The sequence below is a fragment of the Astatotilapia calliptera genome, chromosome 10 (genome assembly GCF_964374335.1).
Source record: "Astatotilapia calliptera chromosome 10, fAstCal68.1, whole genome shotgun sequence".
NCBI classification, from domain to species: domain Eukaryota; kingdom Metazoa; phylum Chordata; class Actinopteri; order Cichliformes; family Cichlidae; genus Astatotilapia; species Astatotilapia calliptera.
In genome coordinates, this window is record NC_137431.1 from 6,524,834 (window position 1) to 6,547,572 (window position 22,739).

Genomic DNA, 22,739 nt, shown 5'->3' on the forward strand with positions numbered 1-22,739 from the left:
ACCTGAGTGAATGAAGTCCAGCGTTTAACCACTGAGAGCTAAAACTCAGCTGAGGTTTGAAAGCTGTGTGCCGGTGATTGGACATCAGCCGCTGATAAAGCTGTTCGCCTATAAAGTGCTCTGTAAGGAAACGAGCTCCAGCAGCTCTGCGCTCGGGGAAAACACTATATTTACTTATCTTGTGCAGAAAAATGCGCTGACATTGCGTTATATCGAGCACCGGCTGCCCAGTTAAACTGTGACTATCACCAGGTAACTAGGCGTGTTTCTTGAATTAGCAGCAGGTGTTAAACAGCTGACAGATGAGGAGGAGGATGCATGCAGGTAAACTGAGGGTCTGTTGAGCTGATCGCTGGTTTCGTGAGAAAAATGTCAGCTCGTTCTTTATGTTACAGAAGCACAGAGACACAAGACCAGGCGGAAAGAGACGATCGTTCGGTGAAAATGAGAATCTGCGAATGCAACATGTGGAACACGGAGAGTGGAATATGTAAACAAACCGGTTAATGTACCCCCTCGGTGCGCTCTGCATGCTAACTGTTAGCAGAGCTAGTGAAATCTCTGAAAACATCTGAGCACTTTTGCAAACATGTTCTATGTTGACAACCTGACCAGACATACGTCGCGACATTTGCGGCTAAAACACTGTTAAAAGTGTAGCTGGTGACAGAAAAACGGGGTATTTTAAAACTACACCACCACCATTGCTGCTTGTGATTTGATCTGCATTCTGGGATAACTGGCTGCCCCAAGTCTACACAAGCAATCGATTTTCTAGGATCGACCTGTTTTGACTTACTTTGCACGGCAACCAATCAAATGTTAGAGAAGCTGCATGGGCAGCGTTAACCCCGCCCCCTGAGTTTGATGGGTGAGGCTGACAGATAAAATTATTTCATGACGAGAGCCAGGCGTCAGGACTGCCAAAATGAAATAAATAAATATATCATTAAATAATTAATTAAATGTGTCAATAATTAATTAAATGTGTCAATAATTAATTAAAATGTGAAATACATAAATAATTAATTAAATGTGTCAATAATTAATTAATTACATGTGTCAATAATTAATTAAAATGTGAAATACATAAATAATTAATTAAATGTGTCAATAATTAATTAATTACATGTGTCATAACTATTTATTTAATTAATTAATTCCAATTTTAATTAATTATTGCCACATTTAATTAATTATTTAATGGTGTATTTAATTAATTCATTATGGCAGTCCTGGCGTTCCATACCTAACAACTCTTGCACTTAATCTATAATAAAATGATGAGAGAAAAATGTTATAGCACTGCCTTTAGTAGCCTCACATAGCTCTACTGTTTCCTCCTCATGTCCTTACCAGCCATGTCTGGACAATGTTATATCATGAGTATTTTTTTTAAAAATCCATCTAAATAAAACACACACATGCACGCACACACAGTGACGTTTTAGACCTTCTTCAGAATACTGTATATACTGTGGGCATCATGGTGCTGATCCAGAATCTTTACATTATTATTTATTACTAGAGCTACAATAATAAAGCAAAGAGGAGGGGGAAGTAATAAATATGAAATAATGTCATTATGATGATTCCATTTGTTTCACTATCCACTCTGTGCAGGGGCAAAGCTTATTACATTTTTAAACTGTAGACATACAATAATTTCACTGCTGTAAAATCCAAATTTTGTCTTATTTAAAATATAAATCTAATATAATCTGCTTCTTAATGTATGTTCTTTAAAATACAGCGTGTTTTTTAAAATATTATAATAATGCATAATTATGTGGACATGCATATTAGATCGTTTTTAGTGAAATATAATCCCTCCAGAAAGACAGGAAAAGCTCTGTAACTTACTTTAAAACTAAATATGTTCCCTAAAACGCTGACAGAGCTACAGACCCATGACAGCCTTACACAGGTAGCCAGCAGCTATGACCAGCACTACTTGTGCAGTTAATAAAAGGACAGGTAATGTTTGTCGCGCTGTTGCACACACAGCACGCTCGTTTGTTTCAGTTCGTCAGTTGCCACAAGACAGCTTACCAACGTGTACGTAATAAGCTAACACTCCTGTGTGCTACACACTACAGTGTACGCTGTACACCTACTTACTGGTTTTGTCGCATCAGTCTGTATCTCTGAGTTAACTTGTGTTTCTCCTACGGCTCTGGACCGCAAAAAATGCGCGTGCTTTTTGTGAGCTCTTTCCCGTCTCATAACCAGCGCGTTCTGCCGTCAAGGGCGATCATTGGTTAAATGTGATCATGTGACTGATGCAAGCCAGATCCTTTTATTTAGCAAAACTGTGATTATAGTATATATTATTGTTGAGGGGCACAGACAGGACTCCGCACGCACGCACACATAAAAAAATTAAACATTTTTTAAAAGTTTCCTCAACAAAAGGGCACTTTGGGCACCCATCAGGAAAGGGGCGGGTGCTCAAGCCCCTCCAGCCCCCCGCTCTGCACGTGCCTGCGATTCAGTACCAAATACGAAAGTGACTCAGATCGGATTTGTGCCGTTCACACTGTCCTACCATGATCGGATATGGGTCACATAGGGTCAAAACAGTCGGATTTGATGCGCTTTCGCCTGCAATGTGAACGTAGCCTAATAGAAGAGGTGCTGACATGCAGGCACAAAGAGTAGCCACAGACAGGGGAAAAGAGTGGAAAAATGTAATCAAACATAAGCTAATGGACTTCATTTGATTGGCCATTCTTGCAGGAAGTGAGAAGAACTGGGATGTACCAGTCTGTGTTTTTTGAGAGTTCTTTGCATAACCCATTGCACAAGGCCACTATGTCAATTCAAAGATTTGAAGATATTTGCAGTTTCTTGCACTTTGATGACAAGAGGACCAGAGCCTAAACAAACCACATGGCAGCTTTCTGCTACATATGGGGCCTGTTCCTGGTCAACTGCAGGCACAAATTCATCCTCACGTGATTGTGTTACAGTGGATGAACAACTTGTGCCTTTCAGAGGGAAGGACCCAGCTTCTGCAGTATATGCCGAACAAGCATACAAAAGTGATACAAGCGATACAAAAACTGCAGTTCCTTAAAATTAATAAAAATGCAAAGTGCCTCATGAGGAATACCTCAAATATAAAAATATTACAACTCTTCATTTTAAAGATTTTGAAGTACTAAGTTTACAGCAAAACACTGATTTTATTTGGGGTTATTTTTGACCCCATTTGTGGAAGAGTGTAGATATTCGTAGGCTGTGCATCCAAGGGTTAAAACATTGTTTTAGTAAATTTGTTATACAAAATGCTTATTTTCCTCCTTTTACCATTTAATAAATTGTCACTTAAAACTTAAAAAAAAAAAAAAAAAGCTGGAGTGTATTTGTTAGAAATGTTGAGCCCATTCTGTAGATTCATGTTCCATAGTGGTAAAGTAACAGGGAGGATACTTTCCCTGTTTACTTTGAACCTACCTACAGGTAAGCCATAGGAATTTCTAGTTTCATTTCACATTTGACAAAGAATCCTGAGAATTTCACAAATTAGTCAATAGAGCATTAAGACAGTGCCCACCCCACCCCAAGATATTTACAGATCCTACTTTGAGATAAATTAAGAGCTTCCAGTTTCAAGTTAGAAGTTAATGTACAACACATAAGGGTTGCAAGATTAATTTATTGTCAAGGCAGTTACATCTCCATACACAAAACACTTTGACATTTGAAGACTCTGCTCAATCATGCCAACTACAAGTTGTTCCCTTGCACCTGTGTTGCAAACAATGGCCATAAATGACATCTCTGAACCCTGTTTTTAGGTCATTAAATTTCACTCCTGCATTTTACTTGTTCTAGGAGGGTTACTTTATTAGAAAACACGTCAGGTAGCAGCTGGTATAGCTGAATGTTTAGTCGACCTCCTCAATGGTTGGTCCAGAGGATCCACCACCAGGAGCGGCACCACCGGCTCCAGGGAAGCCACCAGGCATGCCCTCTGGCATTCCTCCAGGCATACCTCCAGCACTCTGGTACAGCTTGGTAATGATAGGGTTGCACACCTTCTCCAGCTCCTTCTGTTGATGCTCATACTCGTCCTTCTCAGCAGTCTACAAAATATAGATATTGTATAAGCCCTTCATAGCAATTGATACTATTGTGATTTTTTTCTGGTGTGTGCTTGGGGGTGGGGTTACCTGGTTCTTATCCAGCCAGCTGATGACCTCATTGCACTTGTCCAAGATCTTCTGCTTGTCATCATCGCTGATCTTGCCGGCCAGCTTCTCATCCTCCACAGTGGACTTCATGTTGAAAGCATATGACTCCAGGCCGTTCTTAGCAGACACTTTGTCACGTTGAACATCATCTTCTGCCTTGTACTTCTCTGCTTCCTGAACCATGCGTTCAATATCCTCCTTGCTGAGCCGACCTAGAAGGACAGCAAAGAGTCACAAGTTGTGCCAGAATTTTGATGTCATCAATCAAAACTGTCATCAATCAAAACCCACCTTTGTCATTGGTGATGGTAATCTTGTTTTCCTTGCCAGTGCTCTTATCAACAGCAGAGACATTCATGATGCCATTGGCATCAATGTCAAATGTCACTTCAATCTGGGGAACGCCTCGAGGAGCAGGAGGGATTCCAGTTAGCTCAAATTTGCCCAGCAAATTGTTGTCCTTTGTCATGGCACGCTCACCCTCATAAACCTGTTGAAATAGAGGTCAGCCAATAATTTTTCCACTCCACATCTACACAAATGCTAATGTCTGACAACATGAGTCTCAATCTCTAGTGGAATGTGAATGGCAGAAATTAACATAACTTCAATTAAAAGGCCAAGATAAATAAGGCTACACTTACCTGGATGAGCACACCAGGCTGGTTATCAGAGTAAGTGGTGAAGGTTTGGGTCTGCTTGGTAGGAATTGTGGTGTTACGTTTAATCAGGACAGTCATAACACCTCCAGCAGTCTCGATACCCAGAGACAAAGGTGTGACATCCAGAAGGAGAAGGTCTTGCACATTCTCAGACTTGTCACCAGACAGGATGGCAGCCTGGACAGCTAAAAACAAAAAAAATTATTTCAAGATAACTAAATTCCGATTATAATAGGGCAGCTATCATCAGTAGCTTTTTTCTCCTCTGAAAACTTACCAGCTCCATAGGCCACAGCTTCATCTGGATTAATGCTCTTGTTGAGCTCCTTTCCATTGAAGAAATCCTGGAGAAGTTTCTGGATCTTCGGGATACGGGTGGAGCCACCAACCAATACAATGTCATGAATCTGCCCTTTATCCATCTTGGCATCGCGGAGTGACTTCTCCACAGGATCCAGGGTGCCACGGAAGAGGTCAGCATTGAGCTCCTCAAATCGAGCCCTTGTGATGGAGGTGTAGAAGTCAACTCCTTCATACAAAGAGTCGATTTCAATACTGGCCTGTGTGCTGGAAGACAGGGTGCGCTTTGCCCTCTCGCAAGCAGTGCGCAGACGACGGACAGCCCTCTTGTTGTCACTGATGTCCTTTTTGTACTTGCGCTTGAACTCTGCAATGAAGTGGTTGACCATGCGGTTATCAAAGTCCTCCCCACCAAGATGAGTATCACCAGCAGTGGATTTGACCTCAAAGATACCATCCTCAATGGTCAAGATGGATACATCGAAGGTGCCACCACCAAGATCAAATATGAGAACATTCCTCTCTGATCCAACCTGAGAACAGATTTGATAGTGCTTAAGAACAGACAGTTAACAAAAAAGTAGTATAATCCAGAATAAATTTTTACCCATTTACCTTTTTGTCCAACCCATAAGCAATGGCAGCTGCAGTGGGCTCATTGATGATGCGCAGAACATTCAGGCCAGAGATAGTGCCAGCATCCTTTGTGGCCTGACGCTGAGAGTCATTGAAGTAAGCGGGCACTGTGATTACAGCGTTGTTGACAGTCTGAAATGTAAAAAAAAAAAAAAATATGGACATTAAATTGATGAGTCATGTGAAAACTTGCGACTATTCCACAAAGGAAAATTCAGAGCATACTTTTCCGAGGTAGGCTTCAGCAATCTCCTTCATCTTTGTCAGCACCATGGAGGAAATCTCCTCTGGGTAGAATGATTTTGATTCACCCTTGTACTCAACTTGAACTTTAGGGCGACTATTGTCATTGATGACATTAAATGGCCAGTGCTTCATGTCTGATTGCACAACTGTATCGTCAAACCTCCGGCCAATAAGGCGTTTGGCATCTGAAAGAGAAAGTTATATTTAGTTATTTTTTAAAAAAAGATGCAATACACTTCTGCAATAGTCATATCATTCTTCCCTCAAATCCACAAGGCTCAAGACTGGTCTTTAACAGAGATGAGTTGCTTCAAGACAAGCTCATGGGTGGTAAAACTGAGGCGTTAACTTAATTTGGTTGATGAATACCAATTTTTTCAAGGTGTCCTACCTTGAAAAAAAATTGGTATTCATCAACCAAATTGACTTTTACTGTTAAGTAAAATTTTAACCCTTACCGAAGACTGTGTTTGTGGGGTTCATGGCAACCTGATTCTTGGCTGCGTCGCCGATCAACCTCTCGGTATCTGTGAAGGCCACATAACTGGGTGTGGTCCTGTTGCCCTGGTCATTGGCAATAATTTCAACTTTGCCATGCTGGAACACACCAACACAGGAGTAGGTGGTCCCAAGATCAATACCAACTGCTGGTCCCTTTGACATGTTTCCTAAAGAGATGCAAGAACAGTGTTACATTTATATTGGTCTTCTAGTTACCTGTAACTTTTTTACTTCAATCCTTTATAACATGCTTAATGTCAAATTCAATTGAACAACTACATTTTACCCAATTATTCAATTTAAGGCAATTTAGACTAATAGAACTAGAATGTACAACAAAAACATATGGTTTTAGTTGATTTGCTTTAATTATCCTTCAAGTTTAATTTAGAGTTGTCTTTTAAATTTATATTGATTATATAAATTTGATTAAGAGCTTTTATTTTCCCCTTGGCCATAAAACATTAAGCATTTTAACAACGTTATTGGGCTAACAAACCCCAATTCCAACAACCCACCCACTTACAGAAAAAAAATGAAGGAACCCGCCTTGAAAGAGCATGGCTCATGGCCAAGCAATAGCCATGCGTCAGTCATAAATCACGTGCACAGCAAACTGGTACAACCGGAAATCTAAAAGCTAGAGTGCTTTGATACTAAAACTATTGTATTAAAATGTGTCTAAAGCACAAGAAAATATTTAAAGAATTAAATCTGAAAAGATTTACAAAACCTTTTACTTTTGCTCTAGAGTAAAAAAACAACAACAAAAAAACAAAAACCGGAAGCCTGTATATTCCGGGTATCCGGGTAGCTTAACAGTTGTTCGAGAACATTCTCGAACGCGTCAGGATTTCTCCACCCCCCCTCCCCCTCCGCCATTATATAGCCTTAATGCAGCATTTGAGTCGATGATTACGCCTCGATAACAATGATATGAATACTTTCACCTTCATAATTCACTATGCGATACATATTTGTTAATAAAATAACCGTCAAGCATTTAACACGAGGAGAAAATTCAGCATTCCCCAGTGAACATGCACATCAGTCATACATAAAGCAAATCCTGCCAGCAAATTCAACTAATATACTAGAACTTTTTGTTAACACCAATGTATTTCAGAATGACTTACCGAGTTACTGAACTGAGGTTGACTGTGGGTATTGTTGGGCTGGAATGGACTAGCGCCACGGTGACTCAACCCTGCCGGTATGAGAAGCGAAAGGAGGTTGAACCTTTAGCCGAACCCTTTATATCACCGGCACAGCATCCAATCGGCGCAGTCACTGAGTCTTTCCTCATCGGTTCACCAATGAGGCTTTGGTGAACCGATGACGCGAGACACAATCCATCCCACTTCCTGCTTTATTGTGACTGCTTCATAATGGTTGTGAATACCCGCATGCCATAAGATGGAAGCTTTGTGTGAAGTGTAGAAGGCAAATCATCTCTCTCTTCTTTTTTTTTTAGATTTTACCGTTAAGTATGTCAGTCATGTTCGGTGCTTGATTTGGCTTCTGTTTTTTGTAAGCTACATAACGCTCTTTAAGTTCATACATAATTGATATATTATGGAGCTATTTTTTAAAATATGCATATAGACCTTAGTGTTATATTACCGTATTAATGCTCGACACGTTTTCAGAGACAAAGCCACAGAGTGCTGATAATATGTATATGATATGAATGTTTCCCATAGCCTGTTATCTATGCTCAAAAACAATATATTATAGCAAAATATAATTTATTGCTACATGTTCAACCCAAACATACAAAATATATACATACAAGGCAACATATATGCTATATTCACACAGTATATATTACAGATATTATGTTGCCACATTTGATCCTGTGTAGACATTCAAACAGTTCATTAGGAACACCTGCAGACATGCTTATTCTTGCTGATGCTGGTCATCCGCCAGTCATATAGCAGCAGTGCTATCTACTATTGTAAATACAGGTCAGGTGCGTTACATATAATGTTCATATAAAACAAAAACATGGCATGACTGATGATGTAAGGGGGGGGGGGGGGGGATTAACTTGTCGTCAATTGTTAGACTGAATGGACCTCGACAGTCCAGGTTATGTATCGGTATGGGGAAATGTTTTCCTTTGTCTGACCATGAGCATATGTTTATGAGATCTTCTACTGACCATTACACACAGGAAATCTAACCCTCATGAACATAACAGTGAGTTCAGTGGACTTCGGTAGCTGTAGCAATGTAACAGAATGAAAACAAGGATAAAAGTACAGTAGACAAATGATGTGATGAATAATGTCAACATAATGTAGATACTTTAAGTCGTTTTTTTCAACATCTTGTGGCATTCATGGCACCAAGAACTGATGCTGCTGAAGATCAAAGGTAGGTTCTACCTACCATAAGTAAGCACATATTCCTAACAATAATAAGTGAATGATTGCCCTGTATTCTGCCATGCAAGTGCAGAAAAAAATGGAAAATTGCTGATATCATGAAAACTGTGTTTTCAAGACAGTTATAGCGATGTCTCCTTCGCATCACATTTGGCTAAAGTTTGTGCTGTAGTTTGATGTTGAGAAGTTGTTGCTGTGATCACAGCTGTGTTTTGCACTGAAGTCATCGTCTTTGCTGGTTCTTCAACAACATACTGTGTGAAGGCTGTATTGAAGAGGCCTGTAACAATAAAGAATACCAATAAATATCCCATTTTCTCTTTTAAGATAGGATAAGGCAGTTTTTACAGTGTACTGGGCAAAATGTGTCAATGAAAGCACTCCCTGACCATTAACTGGGATTCAAAATATGTAAAGGTTAATTGGATTTTTGAGTTTGAGTTCCCTAAGTAAGTGAACTTTATCCTCTGGTTGACAAGTGTGCTGTTTCTCTAAGCTGCCAACATGACCCTAGTCATGTTTTAGCAAATGCTACATTTTATAATATTCACATTTAAACAGAAGGTATAATACAGTCATAGATGCAAACAACCATCTAATTAAAAGGTTTTGTACCTCTTCTCCGTTGTGCTTGTGAGGTCTTTTCTTCATGGCTTGATTTAGATTTACTGCTCTCCTCTGATGGATTAGAGTCTTCATTTTCTGTAACAATAAAAACTGTCAAATCTTTTGTAAGATAAATAAAAATACATTTAGATCACAATTCCTGAAAGTACAACACACTTGCTGCAAGAATGTATGATTTTTAGCCAGACTATAGTCAAGTAAAATTGTAAATAACAGCAACTTTAGTCTGACATCAAACAGAAAACGTGACCTGCTTACCTCTTTTCCAGGCAATGTGTGCTCTCCTCAGCTTGATAGCAAAAAAAATGACGACCACTAGAAGGCCACAGATCAGGCATGTCACTAGCAAGACCAGCAATGATGAATTTTCTTGGTCTTTTCTATGCATGTTTAAGTCAAAATTCCCTGGAAATAGAGAAAACCCCGAACCTTAAGGATTTTAAAACACATGGTGTTCTCTGTGATTCTCAGAGAAGAGGAACTGTTATTTTAACTATTCAAGCTGAGTGTAAATGTACCTGTTGTGTTACTGTCCATGTTATCAATGGTGATGTTCTCTGTGGTTTCAGGGGAATATGTCCAGCCTTTAAAGGTGTAGTAAAGAAAAGAGGTACAATAATTAACACAGACTCTATGAAGCTACTACAGTCCAGGTCTATTATGTTTTTCAAATGGAACCATTTTTTTGTAGTTTTCCAGAGTAACCAATAGGTGGCATCAAACACACATATTTGAAGAACCTGTTGGGCCTACTGCCTCAATGGTGTCATTGCTTACCCTGTTTGAACACGATAGGACTTTTTTTTAAATTAATTTTTAGTGTTTGTTTTTTTTTTACAGTAATTTTCTGAATATATAAAGCTCAGGTAACATGCGAAAATGGAAGACAAATAACTGTTTTGCACACATTCTGCTTAAATTTTAATATTACACTGAATTTACTGTGTGAGTAAATTCACACATATATAGTGCATTTCTAACCAATTACATGTCAGTAGTGTTCAAGGTTTGAAACACTGAAGACAGAAGACGTAAACTGCTTTTTTTGGAGCATATCTGATGATCAGAGCAGATATGCTCTCGGAACAGTTTTTGTTTGCCCACAGAGCTGCAGCCTCCCAATCAGTGAATACATCTAACATGACAGAGTTTCATATAGCTCAAGCTCTCCATTGCAGGAAACACATCTGGTGTTATATCAACCACAGTAGTGGTTAAGAGACCTTTTAGACACTGTATGTGATCACTCTTGTTTCCACCCCATAGGCTCACAGTTAGTGTAATATGCTAAACACACAATACTAAGCAGTAACAAAGAGATGTATTGTAGGCTAATTTCTCCACTAAAGTTCACTTTCCTTTTTAGCAGATCGAGGGATTTAAGTTTCATTTAAAATATGATGTATGGCATAACTTAAAATGTAAAATGGGGTTTTATTCATTGTGAACTAAATAAAATGTATTTCTTTTTAAAACTTCCATTTCTCCACTACTTTCTTTTGTGTCCCTAAGCTCATCCTAAGGTGTGTTATCTAATATGAAACCTTATGTTTCTTGAAATCCACGGGGCATAAAAAACAAATAAAAATGCAGACAGTTTCCACTCACCACTAGTGCTGAGATGTGGGTCTGTAGGGCCTGTAACAGGGATCTGAGGAGATCTAGTGATAGACATCTCTGGGTCACTGGTGGAAGCCTGCAGACTGGAGGGAACCGTTGAGCTCTCTGATAAGGGCTTGTTCTCATTTCTTGTGGTGGAGTACACTGCTGTTCTATTATGTCTGATCCACATGGTTGTTGTCCCTGGCACTTTTGTTGATTCTTTAACAGTATGTGGACTGACTGTGGATGTGTGGTGGGATCCTTTTGCTGTGACAGAAATTGGACTTGTGTTACTACTGAGTAGAAACAACACTCAGTTCAGAGAAAGTTAAAATTCATGATGTCATGAAAACTATCTGCAAATCACACTTCATTTTTATTAGAATAGAGGAAACTAGATTTTTTTAACAACACAGAATGGGGAAATTACGTGGATTTGCCATTTTTTTTGTTTTTATTTTTGGTCAGACAGTTTCACAGTCTGGTTCTATGGACTGTTTTGTGGCGCAGTTCATGAGTTAAAAACCCCAGTGCTTTCCCTGTTCTGTGACGACACAACTACACAGTCACTGTTCCTCAAATTGAACATTTTATGTAGAAGTTATTCACTGTACACAAGTCATGGATAATAAAATGGATGATTTTACTCTTTTAATGTTTAAAACTGTTGCTATAATGTGGTGGTGTTGAAAAACTAAATGAATGAAATATACTCACAGCCTCGTCTAATTTTTACAAAGTTCATCAGATGTTTTGATTTCAATGCAGGGTGACGAACAAGACACTTCACAGTAACTCTTTTCTCTACTGAGAGAATTTCAATCATCCCAGTGGAGATGTATTTTTTAGCTTCCTGTTGGAATTGGTTACGAGCTGTAAAATGGGATAGATGTCATTAGCATCGATTGCATCAACTTACACCATCACAAATGCAACACTTGATCAAATCAACCCTTTGTAACGGAAACTACTCTTCTGTGGAATTCAAAATAAAATTCAAAATCCCCCTTGTTTAAAGTCTTTTTTTTTAAAAACATTTGAACGTTGTTCAGTCTCATCATAGTAGCAAAGATTCCAGAAAGTGTGGGTCATGCTATCATCATCACATGAGCCCACTCACTGGTTGCTGTCACTAATTTTAATACACCTACAAATGTCTAAATTCCGCAACGTAAGTGTTAACACCCATGTTAACCTAACCCTAACCCATCCATCCACTCTTAACTGCTGTGGTTTTAAGCACAGTAGTTAAGTTTTAGGAAGAATACATTGCATTTATTATCAAAAAGAATCAACCTTTCCTAGTATCAAATAAATTCACTTTTTGTGCTTATTCCTAGTTAACTGCTCTTAATTGAATTGAATTGAGTTCACAATATACATGTAACTTTTTTTATTTTTATCTATGTATAGAAATTAGCAAACATTTGTTTGCCAATTATGTATCATAAAACATTTTATGATACATAAATATGAGTAATCAGCAAGGGAATGATATCAAAATGGCATCCCCTTGTGTAGTCACCTCAATTCAGCTTTTTGGAAAATCCACTGGGAAAAATCCTGATTGAAGGGCAATTTTTCTAACTAACACCTCAAACTATCATTCTCACTTTCTTCCAACTTACCAAGAAATTCTGACCCATCGTCGATTTTCCAAGAAATCTGAGGAGCAAAGTGGTTCCCCACAGCAGTGCATTTTATGACAGTCTTTCCTTCATGCTTTGTTTTTGACATTTTGGGATAACCTTCAAAAGAATCACAAAAGACAAAGTTTTATGAAACAAGATCAACACAGTGGTAATTGTTTTGGTAATTAGTATAACTGTCAAAGTCTGATCCCATCGCTAGTAAAGATGTGAAAAGAAAGTAAAAAGAAAGACGTAAGATAATATTTACCCAACACTGTCACCTCCACTATCTTCTCTGTTATTTGGTCTCCATAATGAGAACATGTGTAATTGCCTCCATCGTTAAATTTGACGCTGGAAACACTGATGGAGAATTTTGACTCAGACAGTGTGTCGATTCTGTAGCGTTTGTCCTTTAAGGCTGGAAACAATTTATTTAAAGTTATTTAATGTTTGCCTTTCACCAAAGGTTGTTTGAATTTTGGCCCAAACATTTGCCACTTTTTAAGTTTTTGTTTTTACATTCATTACTGTGACTGAATATGCCATTTTCACCTTGATTGTGATTGAAGAACATAACAAATCCTTCAGGGTTTTTCCAGTCCACATTGGTCTTGTCAGCATTGGTAACAGGACAGCTTAAGCTGAGGTTCTCACCTTCCATGACCGTCACATGCTGCAATACTGCAAGTGAAACTGCAATAAAATAAAAGGAAGTTTGACTTTGTTAAAGTTTCTTTGAGAACGAAATGTGCATAACACATTTCCTAACATGGTAAAAACAAGTGAGCAACCATCTGCTGAAATTAAAAAGTCAGTGGCACACATACAGATGTCCAAGTTAAGTTTTAAACAGTTCAGTTAAACTTTTCACAGTCTGACTCATCTGCCACCACCTCTGCCACTGGCCTGTCACTGTGTATATATACAGTAGGTGTGTGGAGGAGGTGTGACAGGAAAAAAATGCTGTTCATTGCAGCTACAAAATAAGCAGCCCCCCTGTTATACATCTGATGCATTTCTGTTCTAACAGGAAGTAATGTGGTCAGTGCTTTCAAGGTGAAAGAGAAAGTAGGGCGGGTGTGAGGAAAAAATATATATTTGCTGTAGGTTGTTCATGGGGCCTTTGGGGGCTTTTTCTTTTCTGTGGGTTTCAAATAACACACGGAAAACACATTTGTTGGGGGCACACTGACACCACTGCAGAGGTCATAAAGCTATTTTTGCAGTTTGTGTGCTAGTCATGCCATTACATCAACTGACAACCACCAATATTTGTATTGATGACTTTTCATCAGTACAGTCATTTTTATGTCCCTCAAGGCTTTGGTTGTCTCTGTTTCTTTTTTAATTTTATTTGTATTGCCTGATCAATACAGAAAATGTAATTTCTCAGTAAGTTCTTAATGCTAACTAAAATATATACATTGTATACTGTGTATGTTACGTTGTTTGCTCTTATGCAAAGCTAAAGCCAGTCTCCTTTGTCTATTTTGTCTCATTATAAGGTTTTCATCTGTATCATTCCATTACTGACAACTATTAAAGGGTCAGTCTACATATATACTCTATGTCATAGAAGAAACTGTCCTAAAGAACTTTCATTTTATGCCAGTCATTTAACAGAGTTGAGAAGTTGTGAACTGGTTCAACATACAACCCCAGTTCCAACAATGCCAGGGTACTGTAACATGTGAATAAAACACAATGCAACAATTTGACGCCACAAACCCTCATCTTATTTACAACAGAACAAAAACAATAACATATTAAAACTGAGAAAATCTATCATTTTAATAAAAAAAAAAATACAACTCTCTTAAGAGCTGTCCATAAACATAGGAGGACTTAAGGGAGCAGTTACTGGACTTTGGGGGAGGAATGTTATCCTGTTCTTTTATGACAGGATTATAGCTACTCCTGGGACTTCTTTGTTGTATTTTTTGTTTCACGATATGCTACATGTTCTCAACAGGTGAAAGGTCAGGATCCTGGTAGGCCAGTTCACCCAGACCTCCTCCTATCAAGCCAAGCTGTTTTACATGCTTTTAATAGCACTAATGGTGTCTTACCAGATGTGCTACGCATAGAGACTAATGTATTGCACGATAGAGCTTTAACCTGCATTTATGGCAAACACAAACACAGTGATAGGAAGTGTTCCTAAGTAATGTTGCTCCCATCAAATTCAAAATGAGCTTATTATTTTTATGAAATTGTACAAAGTTTCAGTATAAACAATTGATATGTTTTCTATGTTCTACTGTGCATACAATATGGGTTTAGCAGATTTCCAAATTACTGCATTCAGTTTATATTTACAATTTATGCAGCATCCCAACTTTCTAGGTTCAGTTGATGTGAACATGAGCAAACAGAAATCCAAATGCAAATTCCTCTAATGCATAACTAATGAAACAGAGTCTTTTACTGAAAATTGAAGCACTTTCTGTGTGAAATATGAGAGCTTGTAATTGTACCATAATTTTCTCTATATAATAAATCATCTAAATGTAAAAGATCACAAACAGCCTCAGAAGGAAGTTGTTTACTCCAAGGCATAGTCATCCTCACTGTGTTCATCTGCTTTTTCCAGTCATGTAGGTTACGATCCTATTTCAGCACTTATCAGATCGAACACTGCCAAAGAGTGTAAAAAGTCAAACACTCACCCTCAATGTACAGCACAAAGACGCTAAGCACAAGTTTTAGTTCCATCTCTGTCACGAAGAAACACACTGACTCTGGTGCACTTCCTCATCACTCATCTATATGTACTCTACTATGGGACCTTCCATGACATCACAGCTCTGTGGTTTCCCCTAACTTTTTGATTTGAGAGATTCTCATGTGACTCCTTACAGTAGAAGTGGAAGCTGACCATGATTGCATTTTATTCCTGTTTGTAGTTTTGCTGCCAAACATGAGTTGAATGTTGAATTTACAACTATCTATCTTGTGGATGGCTGTGGTTCATCAGAGCATGAATGTTACATAGAAAGTGTGAAAATGACATGTTGTAAAAAGTGCTTTGAGTATTTAAATAGAGTAGAAGAGCACTATATAAGGATCAGTCCAGTTACCATTTATAGTAAAAGACCTGAGACAAAATTATCCTTCCTTATTTTCCAAAATTATGTTAATTCTGGAATTAGTAACTCTGGAAACAGTAGAGATGCTTTATCAACCAAGTAGCCAGCTAGTACCTAACATTAGTAACTGTGGTTTGAACACAGTTACTAAACTTCAGGTTGAATTGCCACTGCAGTTTTAACTCACACATCAACAAGATTAACAACTTGCCACCAATCTGTGGCTTACTAAGAGGAAATGGCTACTTTCTAAAGCAAAAGATGTTTGAGTTGGAAACTTGTGTCAGGTGGGTACCGAGGGGAAAATGAAAGCCATAGCCCTCATGGTTTTATGATGTTTTCCACTGTAGACTCGACACAAACATTTACTGAATTTAGTCAGATCAAAAATGTGGTATTGCAGTAATTAGGTGCCATTACAGTCTCCAGAAGAAAATGGAAGAATAATTTAAAAGCAAATGCAGAAACATACTTGTACTCACTAACTATATATAGAAGTGGAAACAAACCTGTGTGAATTTCTTTTGGGGAGGTTTTACTATGTGTCATATAAGTCAGGTTGCTTAAAATGTTATATCAAGCAGTAACTTAAAACATTTATCACATTCTGTTCACTTGTATGTGAACACAGAAATTAAATGCCTCTTACCCACTCTTAAAAGAACAACAGGAGAGGAATGGTCTTAGGGTCAGTCATCAAGTATGTTAAATCCTGAAAGACAAAAAAGTTAACTGGATAGAACACATAATTTACAAATCATTCACTCTGTAAAACTCAGCATGGGGTTCAGTGTTGCCTAAATATCCTCATTAACTTAACAACAGTGTAGCGACATAGAGGGGTTCACGGTTCACAGTCATACTAGGTTAACTGGTGATTCTAAATTGAATGCAGGTGTAAATACTGTAAATGGGAAATGGACTGGATTTATTTGGGCTCGGAAAAGGGTGGAGTCCCAACTCTGGGTCAGGACACCCTGGAGAGATTATATCTCTCGGGTGGCCTGGGAATGCCTTCTTGTTTCCCCAGACAAGCTGGAGGAAGTGGCTGGGGAGAGGGAGGTCTAGGCTTGTTTGCTTGGGCTACTGCCCCCGCGACCCGGCCCCAGATAATCGGAAGAAGATGGACAAAAGACTTTTTCTTTTGGATGGTAAATGTACTGGTTCTTTTCTACTCTGACCAGACAAAGCGCTTTACACAGCTTGGCTAATTCACTCTTTCACACCCACTGGCACAAGCACTTTTCTCTAAGTGCCTTCTAACATCGACATGCATTCATACTCCAATGGATGCATCTGACAGCAATTTGGGGCTAGTTTCTTGGCCCACAGTATCTTGCCCGAGAACAGGCATGGCAGTAATCAGGCCTGGATGTGGCTAGAGAAATTGAACTCAGGTTTCCAAAGATGTGATGCCCCACAGTTTTTTTTTTATGTTATAATGGGGGCGCGCAATCATTTTTTTTTACACAGGGTCATGTAAGTTTGGATTTTTTTCCCCCTTAATAATAAACACCTTCATTTTGAAACTACATTTTGTGTTTATTTGTGTTATCTTTGTCTCATATTTAAATTTGTTTGGTGAGAAACATACAAAAAAATAGGAAATCAGGAAGGTGCCATACACCTTTTCACACCACTGTATATAGAAAAAGCACAGAAAAAAGTGCTCGTTTGAATAGCTGAATTAGGTAAGTTGTATAAAGTAGTGTGCACAGGTGCCCCATTTACCAATAGAGCAGGGTTTTCAGTTATTAAAGCCAGACATGAAACCAGACAGACCTACAAACAAGCAGCAACTAAAGGTGGCCTAGTAGAGTATCTCAAGAGAGGAAATGCAGCAGTTGTTATCTGCCAAAGATCGTTATCTAAGTATCAAGCAGAATCCTTACACTGAAAAAGGTGTTAGTTTGTCCTTTTAATTTGGAGTCACTGAAAATGGAAGACTATTTATAAAAATGCCTGCATTTCCTGAACAGTTAATGCATTACTTTTGTTAAACATATAGAATCAAAGCTTAAAGCGTGTATTTCAATCATATCTTGTCATCAGATCCTGCTGACTTAAGGATGCCTGTAAGTTTTCACATGTCACATATGATTCATTAAATTTGACTGATTTTCTGTTTCTGTATGGGTTTAAACTAATAAAAGATCTATGGTGTGCATATAAATATAAAGTTAAAGTATTTGTATGTTATTAAAATACATTTTTCATTGCAATGAATTGGTGTGATTAAACATAATGTTTGTTGAAAATTGAAAAAGCATTAAAATTTTGCATCATAGAATATTTGCATCGAATTTTTGACAAATACGAATTTTAGAGCATCCAATTTGTCTTTCTTTTTTTTTTATTCCACTATTTCTGTTTCATTTGCATGATCTTCATGTGAGTATGTAACTTTCAACCATGCACAAGAAAAAAAATGTATGGTGTCCACTAGGGGTTTTTGTTTTATGGAAAAAGTAGGATGAGGTGGAGAAACTGTGATGCCCTATCTAATGTAACCTTATTTGTGAGGTCAACTATAATACCTGGTGAAAAAGGCAAAAGCAGACAGCAACCACTTTGCATAAGTAGAAACTTCTTCAAGAATACTGGTCCATGTTTTCCAGGAATTTAACATTTAAAATATATATGTTTCACTAGAATTTTACACTGTCAATTTAGAGTTTGTGGTTTTGTCCTTAAATTAAATTGTGCGATTGATCTTTCTGAGTTAAATTCGGTAATCATTTCAAACCATCGACATGTCTATTCGATTCCATTCCTATAAGACTGTTCAAAGAAGTCTTACCAATAATTATTGCTTCAGTCTTGCTTCAGATATGATCGGCCTATCTCTATTAATGGGCCTCAGTGCAGCATTCAGTACTGTTAGCCATAGTATTCTATTACAGAGATTAGACCATGCCATAGACATTAAAGGTAATGCAACACAGTGGTTTAAAACAAATCCATCTTATAGACCCACAAAGCAAACTGGAGCTGGCTTTGTCCTTGTATTTTGTTTTTATTTTTATTTTTATTTTTTTCTCTGTGGGCAGGTGTGCTAGGGGTGGAGCTACTGCAAGTGAGGTGCTCACCTAGCTGTGTGGGATCACTCTCATTAAGATGGCAGCTGGCACAGCAGTTCTCCGCCTGATCACTACAACCTCCATGATAACACTGTCTCATTTTCATGCCTAAACTAGTTTTTCTTTGTGAGTTTTCCAGTCATTTGATCCCCTCAGTTCCTGCATGCATTTTTGGATTTATACAGGAACCACTCAGACCCATAGATGCTGTTAGTTCTTTCTTTCTATTGCAATGTTATTCCTGTGATTTCCTTAGAGCACCCACAGCAAAGATTACATATTTTTATATTGGATTAATTTTGCTACTTTCTTTTTAATGCTATTATGCACATTATGCTATCATAAAATCTTGTAATGTAACTTTAGCTTTGTCCCAAAACCTAGACTGCATCCTTCAGAGGCTGCATTTGTAGACCGATTACATCACAGCCAGGCGATGAAGGTTCTCCCAATTCTAAGGCTGCTCCAAACGCGGCTGACAAATGCGTCCTTCATTTCATTTCAATTTGAAGGATGTGTCAGGTGTATCCTTCATGGCCCAACCTTTCCCGGAATTCATAGCGTGGCCCAGCCAATTCCAGTTTCCAACATGGCAGCATCTACTTAGTTTTAATATTATTCTTTCTGGGTCACAAAATAAACTTTCAAGATATTTTCAGCCGAAAATGTAGCTGTGTGAACTTCAAATATCTGCTCGGTTTATCAAGACATCACATATTTGCAAAAGTGCTCCGACATTTTCGGAGACGTATGTTACCCACCAGTTTGAAGTTTTGCGAGATCTCGCAAACATTTTGTGAGATCTCGAATGCATTTTTTTTTCTCCAATGTTCTTTGTGGGGCTCCATACAGAAAAGACAAGCCTGCATGAAATCTACTTCATTAAGTAAAAACGATAAAAATCCCTCAGATGGCTCAAATCCAAGAACATCAGACACTTACCTATTCAATTATCCCAGCAATCACCTTAGAGGTGACAATGGCTGTCATTGTTGAAAATTCAAGGAAATCAACAGATTCCCATTGAAATAAATATTCCAAAATGAACTTATATTAGTGTTTGCTGTTAACCCTCTCAGGCTCAAATTAAACTTTTTGTTGCTAATGCACAATCAAGTCCTGCAGTGGTACTTCTGAGTAAAAAAAACTCATAAAACATGTATCTGAGGTAATCAGGTTGTTAGTTTTTAACTGTTGCAAATCTGCAACGCCTGCCTCGAGAGGGTTAAAACAGAAAATAGAAATAAAAAATCTAACACTACTACTTACAGAATTTTTCCAATATGGAATGGCTTGTTTGCATTAAAGGCCTTTATCAGCCCCTGCTGGAATAATACATCTTGTGAGCTTTTTAACTGTGTCAGAACATTCCTGTCCAAAGGGGCAGCAGTTGGAATTGATCTTGGGACCACCTACTTCTGTGCTGGTGTATTCCAACATGGCAGAGTTGAAATCCTTGACAATGATCAGAGCAACAAGACTACATACAGCTATGTGGCCTTTACAGATACTGAGAGGCTGATTGAAGATGGTCTTTGGTAAGGTCACATCAAGGTGGATTTATATGGATTTTGAATTATTAATTCTTCCAAATGACAAAGATGAAGGAGATTGCTATCCAGAGTACATCAAAGTGTCTACTTAAAACAGTTTTTTCTCTTTTTTTTAAGTCTGTGTCAATTGCTGTAATGTTGTGCACAATACCTGAATACTGTAAGGACTCTCAACGTCAAGCAACAAAAGATGATGGAACTATGTTTGACCTAAATGTTTAGAGAACAATGGCTGTGTCCCAATTCAGGGTCTGCACGCTTGAAGTACGCATTTTAAGTGTGGTTACGTCACCGCCACGTGACGACGGCTGTCCCAATTCGAAGTGTACTTCAAATGCATACTTCAAATGCATACTCCAAATACGCCGTCGATTTCCCCAAATATCAAGCGTGGTCCGGTGCACGCTTCATGGTCCCATATATCCCACAATTCATAGCGCGGCGATGGGTGTGGATAATTTTGCCGCAAAATACAGCAGAAGGGAGCGGCCGAAGAGGTTTTTCTTGTTTTTTTTTTCTAAACTTTATTGAAATTATAAAGCGAACAGTCAGTCATTCCAGTTCAGTTTGTACAGTAGACATACAAGGCAAATAAGAGTAACAATATACAGTACAATGAAATAAGAAGGATAAATAAATAAAGGATAGAAAAGAAAAAAAGAGGGGAGGAATGTGACAGACTTCATAACAACTTTGTACTTGAAAGTTGTGACAGCTCATTCGTTAAACATTTCTGAATGAATTTCAATCAATGATAAACCTTTTATATTGGAAGTTAATTTAAGAGAATTTAAGTAATATTCAATTTCAATCAAAAACAAATTAAATGATGGGGTTGAGTTTTGAAACTGACATGTATGTGGAATTTCCCTAATAAGATGGAGCGGCCGAAGAGTGAACTGTCAAAAGTACTGAATATGACGTCACTCATTTATGTGCGAATGCTTAATAATTAAAGTCAGTCATATATCCACAAACACAACAAGCTGAAAGTCAGTGACTATATATACATATATATATATATATATATATATATATATATATATATATATATATATATATATATATATATATATATATATATATATCATAATAATCTGACAATACTATAATATTGGCCATATTATATTTACATTGCCACAGTGAGTTGACTTTAGTCTCATGAACAACATTGACTAATTGTTATTTACTAACTAATCTTAAATGACTGTTCAGCACAGAAATGAAGCCCAACAATCATGTTTTACAGTCCCGTGGTCTCAGCCTCAGATACTCAACTAAAGTGATGTCATGACAAAAATGAATGACCAACAAAACATTTTTCTCCTTCATTTCTGTCAAACAAAGCTGTATGTAACGTGTCTCGCGGTTCGTATCATGGTTGCTAGGCAACCTGAACAGCGCGACGAAGCGTCCCATTTCACAGGCCTCTCACTTCTGCACTTCTCGTACTTATAGTACGCACCGTACGTAGTACGTGTAGTGCGCGTACTTCAAGCGTGCAGTCTCTTACTTGGGAAACAGCCAGTGTCTGTAAGTTCAGTCTGTGTTATGTTTCCTGTTTTACTTTGAAAGACCGTGTCTCATGTAAATGCGTCTGGTTTTGCTTCCTTTGTCTCGTTAGGCCTGATTTGCCCCAGCTGTTTTTCCCTCCTGTTGCCCATTCCCTGATTGCTCCCTCTATGTATTTAAGCCCTGTGTTTCAGTTTGTTGGTGTTGTGCTCTACCCTCATCTTCCTGTGTGTTCTGGCTGCATAAGCTTATTTTGTATTCCTAGTTTTGTTTCCCTTTTGAATTCAGCATTAAAGCTGTTTTGAGTTCACATTTCGTTTCCGTGAGTCTACATTTTGGGTCCACCATTCCTGCCTGCACACAGCCGTCACATGACAGAAGATCACAACCAGAACATGGACCCCGCAAACCTTTTCATAGTGATGGCCAAATGAAGCTTTCTGAAGCACTGAAGCTTGTATTGAAAAACGGTTCATTACTCGAAGCTTTTCAACACAGTCCTGTTTGGTGACATCTGGTGGCCAAAAATACAAAGAGCAGCTTGAATCCACAAAATAAAACCAACTGCTTCATTACGATTGCCTACTCTACAGAGTGGAGTTTTGTCTGATATTGGGCCGCTGTTGTGTTGCTTTGAACGTGTATTTTTTGGTGGTTAAAAAAATGTGTTTTATTTGTTTAATAAATAGTTTTGACCAGTAAACT

At 38.1% G+C, this 22,739-nt stretch overlaps 2 protein-coding genes across 2 annotated transcripts; both read right to left on the minus strand.

The window, feature by feature from the left end:
- Positions 1-3,641: 3,641 nt before the first annotated feature.
- hspa8 (heat shock protein 8) lies at positions 3,642-7,838 on the minus strand. The gene is made up of 9 exons (XM_026181659.2): positions 7,681-7,838; positions 6,502-6,711; positions 6,023-6,228; positions 5,777-5,929; positions 5,139-5,694; positions 4,844-5,046; positions 4,491-4,689; positions 4,179-4,411; positions 3,642-4,091 (listed from the first exon to the last, which is right to left on the minus strand). Exons 2-9 carry the CDS (start codon positions 6,704-6,706, stop codon positions 3,894-3,896), a joined length of 1,953 nt encoding a protein of 650 aa, XP_026037444.1. The 5' UTR covers positions 6,707-6,711; positions 7,681-7,838; the 3' UTR covers positions 3,642-3,893.
- A 437-nt stretch (positions 7,839-8,275) lies between these two features.
- crtam (cytotoxic and regulatory T cell molecule) lies at positions 8,276-15,554 on the minus strand. Its single transcript, XM_026182286.2, has 10 exons — positions 15,470-15,554; positions 13,353-13,493; positions 13,066-13,218; positions 12,795-12,914; positions 11,884-12,039; positions 11,173-11,433; positions 10,083-10,148; positions 9,823-9,969; positions 9,553-9,639; positions 8,276-9,217 (listed from the first exon to the last, which is right to left on the minus strand). The coding sequence occupies exons 1-10, from the start codon at positions 15,513-15,515 to the stop codon at positions 9,060-9,062; spliced, it is 1,335 nt and encodes a 444-aa protein (XP_026038071.1). The 5' UTR covers positions 15,516-15,554; the 3' UTR covers positions 8,276-9,059.
- Positions 15,555-22,739: the final 7,185 nt, after the last annotated feature.

What these genes read in the sequence shown, in the direction of transcription:
- hspa8 (XM_026181659.2), bottom strand. Translation starts at nt 6,706, where the DNA reads ATGTCAAAGGGACCAGCAGTTGGTATTGATCTTGGGACCACCTACTCC. An exon ending in CCCCACAAACACAGTCTTCG is followed by an intron (nt 6,229 to 6,501) that starts GTAAGGGTTAAA and finishes TTTCTCTTTCAG; the next exon opens with ATGCCAAACGCCTTATTGGC. An exon ending in CTGAAGCCTACCTCGGAAAA is followed by an intron (nt 5,930 to 6,022) that starts GTATGCTCTGAA and finishes TTTACATTTCAG; the next exon opens with ACTGTCAACAACGCTGTAAT.
- crtam (XM_026182286.2), bottom strand. Translation starts at nt 15,515, where the DNA reads ATGGAACTAAAACTTGTGCTTAGCGTCTTTGTGCTGTACATTGAGG. An exon ending in AGTGGAGGTGACAGTGTTGG is followed by an intron (nt 12,915 to 13,065) that starts GTAAATATTATC and finishes ATTCTTTTGAAG; the next exon opens with GTTATCCCAAAATGTCAAAA. An exon ending in CATGGACAGTAACACAACAG is followed by an intron (nt 9,970 to 10,082) that starts GTACATTTACAC and finishes CTCTATTTCCAG; the next exon opens with GGAATTTTGACTTAAACATG.